This window comes from Sinocyclocheilus anshuiensis, unplaced genomic scaffold, assembly GCF_001515605.1.
Source record: "Sinocyclocheilus anshuiensis isolate Anshui unplaced genomic scaffold, SAMN03320099.WGS_v1.1 scaffold240, whole genome shotgun sequence".
Lineage (NCBI taxonomy): Eukaryota > Metazoa > Chordata > Actinopteri > Cypriniformes > Cyprinidae > Sinocyclocheilus > Sinocyclocheilus anshuiensis.
In genome coordinates this window covers 207,543-212,463 of record NW_015557058.1, presented here as the reverse complement: position 1 = coordinate 212,463, position 4,921 = coordinate 207,543, and the positions used below count along the sequence as shown (strand labels likewise).

Sequence of the window (4,921 nt, the reverse complement as noted above, 5' to 3'; positions counted from 1 at the left end):
CCGCAATATACATTTTGAAGGAAATGTAATATAATCAAGTGTCATAAAAATATCATAATGCAAAACTCTCAATGAGAAAAGCAGCATTATTTCTTCTGAGTGGGGAGAAAACAACCCAGACATGTTCTTTAACCAGATGAATGCCTCAGAATAAAGAAAGCATGTTAAAAACCCCTAATTCCACACTCAAGAAACATCAAAAATCACACAGAAACACGCATCAATCGTTCAAATCATTATTTTATTTTAGTTTGTGAGTAACATGATGGATTTTCCCCAAACCGTCCCAGCAAGACCAGAATCATCACCCAGACTCATGATCTGTTTCACAACTTCTATGATGCCAGTAAATCACTCAATCCAACGCTTCCATCCATCCACACTATTAATTACCTACATTTGTGAAATGATGGTAATCCAAAAGACAAAGAAAAGACAAAAAGCCCAAAACACAGGTGTACAGACAGGCCATTTACAGTTGGAGATGATGCCCATCAGAGAAAGCAAAATGAGATATTAAGAGCAGAGCAGCAGATTTCGGCCTATATGTGGAATTTCGTTTTTCTCAGTTACCTTTGAAAGTGCCAACTCTTCGTTAGTCTTGGGGTAGAGCTCACGTTATGGCATCTCGCCAGACTGCTTCGATGGAATAGTGATGAGAGTGTAATCTGAGAGTATAAACAAGTAACTTCAAGAATACTAGTGAAAATACACTAGTTTACTTTAGATCAGGGTAAGCCCCTAATAGTGCCTTTTTCATATCTTTGGGGTCAAATATTTAGGGGCGGAGTCAGTGTGAAACTGATGAGGAAATAACTTTATAACTTTGTTTTTTTTCTTCATGTTTTCTCTTTGAGTGACACTTTCTAGAAAACAGTTTTCAATGGTGAAGTCCATGTCACATTTCACCTTTCTCCAGAAATGCAAAACAAAATACATTTTACATAAAAATGAAGCCTATTTATGCACATTCTTGTTAGCGTAACATGGGAAATTTTTAATTTCTGAAGTATTTATACATAAAGGTATTTTTTGTACTGTTTTGCACAATTTCTTATTTTGTTTTCCTTTTCCATCAGGCTGAAATGCGACATGAGATTCACCCTCAAACATACGAAATTGGAAATATCTTGCATTAAACAGTCACTTAGTCCTCGTTCTTTCGTGGTGTGAACATAATTGGTTCAATGAAATGGAAGCTGCTACTGCTGCTAATATTGGCTGGACAGGATATGACATCACAGTGAGAAAAGATAAAAAGGTTCCACAGTTACCATCATACAAAAAACACAATGAGGGCAAGAAAGTAAAAACCGTCAATCGTCCCGTTATTGGGCTGAACAGGTTAGAATCTACATCAGTTCAAGAGCAGAAAACACATTTGTACAACAATCCATGATTTAGTAAAAAGTCCATTTGAATAGCAAAATCAAAACATATTAGACAAAACTCACAGTACATTCACAGAAAAAAATATTAGCGAAGCTTGAGTCCTACAAGTAAGGCAGTACACTAGAACCTATGAATCTACCTGGCATTCTCCCTGGACACCTTACTGAGCGCGTGCACCACGTCTGGCTGCGTTAAGGTCACGGTCTGGCCTTTTACTGGATGCCACGACAAAATGATGAACCTCATGGAATAGAAAATAATGAAAACATCTCATTTATACGTTAAAACCTAGTGTATATCCAGTTGGCCGGTTTTATAGTTTATAATGAATATATCCAATCAATCGCCTATGGCTTCTTGAGTAATTCTAGAACAAAGGAATAAAGCTGTTGGCCTGTAAACCTTACAATACCAAGTGTGCCATAGTGTGGTCATGTGTTAGGCTTCAGGAACACTGTCTGGAAGTGTGTGTGTGTGTGACAGCTGAAAGTAGGAACGGGATCTTTACACGATCGTCGGATGCACAGTTCAGGAATGGTAACAAAGAGAGTGTTTCATTTTTAGTTACGGAGTAAGTTTCTATGCTATTTGAGCGTCATCATCACTGTAGTAACCATCGACATCCTCAAGGCCGCTTGAGGAGGCGCTCGTTTGGCTGCTGGTCGAGTGGCAGACCGCACTGTTTCGCTCTGACCGTCATCACGGCGGCAGGGATGGAGAAGAACGGGGAAGTAGGGGACGTGGGAGTGAGGGGAGGAAAGATGGAGCAGGACTGCGAGCGGGAGGAGAGGGATGTTGGGATATATAGATTCAGGAAGTCCATTAGTCCTTTCTCGGTTTCCTGTTTCTGGGAGACCTTCTCAGAATGTCGTCCTCTGATTTCTACACAAGAGAAAATTGTGAACAATTTGTGAACAGTGAACAAATGTTTTTTTTTTTTTTTTTAATATTTGGAAACAATTTGCAATGCATTTCTCAATCAATCACCTGTAAAGCCCTACTTGGATGGTATTTATTTCTTATCATGGGGTTAGTCTACAAAAATCTAATTTGCAAGGCAAATTTCAAACAGTGATAAAATCTTGTGCATTCAGATGATGTTTTATTCACCGTGGAGGAGTGAGTTTTATAATCCTATACAAACCTTGGACATGCACTTCTCACGTGGTCAGTCACATGTTCAACATTTATTTAAATGTCTTATTTAATAACAGGAAATCTGATACACTATGGTTTAAATGGTTTTCGGTCTGGCATTTGAAATTTCCAAGTAATGCATGTCAATTTTTTAAATGTGGAAATCATCAGAAATAAGTTAACACACCCTAACACAACCTTATTTACATAAGGCAAACATTTGACCAGAATACTTGGTTGACAATGTGTGTGACCATGTGTGCAATAAAGCAATAAGAAGCCGTGGTTTACAGTGAATTTATAACAGCTAAGGGGCGTTGTTAGGCATGACACGAGGCGGAGTGCCTAAAACCCCCTTGGCTGTTATAAATTCACTGTAAACCACGGCTTCACGGGGCTTATTGCTTTTATAAAACGGTTATTCCATATATGTAGTAAAGAAAGGGCCTGATCTTCCTAATGTTGTATAAAGCAAATCTGCAGGACCGGGTAGTTTTAGCAATGTGGTCTGAGAAATTCAGCTTATCATCAATCACATCTTTTTGAAGGAGTTATGGTTGATGAGCCTAACTGGATGGTGAAATTTTGACAAAGTGATGGGTTTGTTGAGACCACAAGCAGTTCTGTCTTAGCCAGGTTAGACATGCTGAGATGCGAGCAGCTATCGTCGGATCATCAGGAATGAAAGGTAGAAGGGAAACCGGTCTGTAGTTCTCTAAAAGAGTTGGGTTAAGAGTGGGTTTCTTAAGAAGTGGGGTTATATGAGCCTGTTTAAATGTTGAGGGAAAACACCAGTGTGAAGGGATGTGTTAACGATGTGAGTGAGTGCAGGTACAATGGCAGGAGAAATGGCTTGAAGGAGATGAGATGGAATAGGATCAAGCGGACAAGTAGTAGGATGATTGGAAAGGATTGTATTGCTTGCTGCCATAATAACGGCCAATTTAAATGGCCTGTTTAAATGATTTTGTTCCATTTTCATCTTAACAGCTCCCAGTCACCGTAGTGGAACAGTCACTTCAGATCATTCTTGTAAACAGATTCCAGCATCTCAGTAATAAAAGTGTCCATGTTTAAAATGCAACACAACAGTTACTGTACAGTTCTTGGCATTGGTCAAAAAAGGCTTGCAAACAACTTTTAGATTGATCAGATCTTGTAATCTCATAAACGTGGATTTGGACAGCAATTAATTTACCACACAACCTCTTGTTTGCAAAAAAAGAAAAAAAAAAAAAACAGTAGGTAATTTGTCTGAACATTTTTACATGGGCAATGGGAGAAAAAGAAAAAAAAGACTAGCCACTGTATAAATGTTTACAACTTATTCTCCCTATGAGAAACAATTATTGTTCGATCAGAAATTAGAGAGAAAATAAAGAAAACCTTGGAAAAACCGCATTATCCAAAACAAACAAAATCAGGATCTCTATTCAGATAACATCAATCTAGGAAAATTAAATGGCTTTAAACACACCTAACTCACCCTAGTTTACATGAACACATAAAATGCTGCTGAAGACTTTTATGTGATGACGACAAACTGATTTACTAAAATAAACCTGATCTTCCAAATCCACACCCAGGTGCCTACTAAAAGACTTCATTTTTTTTTTTTTAAGTAAAAAAAAATGTTCATGTTGCTACAGAATCTAAACAACATTTGCTTATAAAGTCTCAAAATGTAACATTTCCTATGTGTTTCTAGTAGCATAAGATGCACTACCTCATTGGATGTACTGTCGTCTTTGTTGTCGTTCTCTGCGGCCTCCTCTGCTTCTCCTGTGGAGTCCTCTTCTTCACTCTTCTTTGCTTCTGAGGGAACAACAACACAGAATTATAGAAAACGGCTCAACCATCATAAGGTCCAAACCCAAGTCCCTGAAAGAGAGGAGAGTGTAAACAGAACTAGAACTAAAAACTCTTCCAACCAAAGAACGCAACTTGTGTGACTGGTCGGATTTGACTAAGAAAGATTTAACAAAAGTTGTTTATCTTTCAGACCTGATTCCTCTTCCTTGGCTTCCTCTTCCTCTTCCTCTTCCTTGGCTTCCTCTTCCTCGGCTTCCTCTTCCTCGGCTTCCTCCTTCACATCTGGCTGTGGCGCGTCTGTCTTCTTGTACTCAGCAGCAGATGTGGACGCTGAGCTCTTCTGTAAGGCACAGGATGACATTTATTCTACAGATCCAGCCATACATTAAGGTCAGGCTTCTTTAAATGACACACACTTACCTTTCCGGTGCAGCAGAAGACAATGATGAGCACCAGAGGCAGAGCCACAGTCAAGACGTAGACGATCCAGAGCCAGGGTCTCTCTTCAGCAGCTGTTATCATCTGATTCACCAGACTGGGCTGTAAACACACACGCACACTGAATTTACTAACACACATG

The 4,921-nt window shown here is 39.1% G+C and overlaps 1 protein-coding gene across 2 annotated transcripts in view; it reads right to left on the bottom strand.

The window, feature by feature from the left end:
* Positions 1–224: 224 nt before the first annotated feature.
* The window catches only part of LOC107676447 (calnexin), a 31,689-nt gene continuing 26,992 nt past the window's right edge, over positions 225–4,921 (bottom strand). For both annotated transcript variants that reach the window (XM_016470994.1, XM_016470993.1), the window contains 4 exons: positions 4,762–4,881; positions 4,534–4,681; positions 4,256–4,344; positions 225–2,274 (listed from right to left, as the gene is read on the bottom strand). In XM_016470994.1, the coding sequence (XP_016326480.1) occupies positions 2,215–2,274; positions 4,256–4,344; positions 4,534–4,681; positions 4,762–4,881 (417 nt within the window). In that variant the 3' untranslated portion in view covers positions 225–2,214. The remainder of the gene's footprint in view (positions 2,275–4,255; positions 4,345–4,533; positions 4,682–4,761; positions 4,882–4,921) is intronic.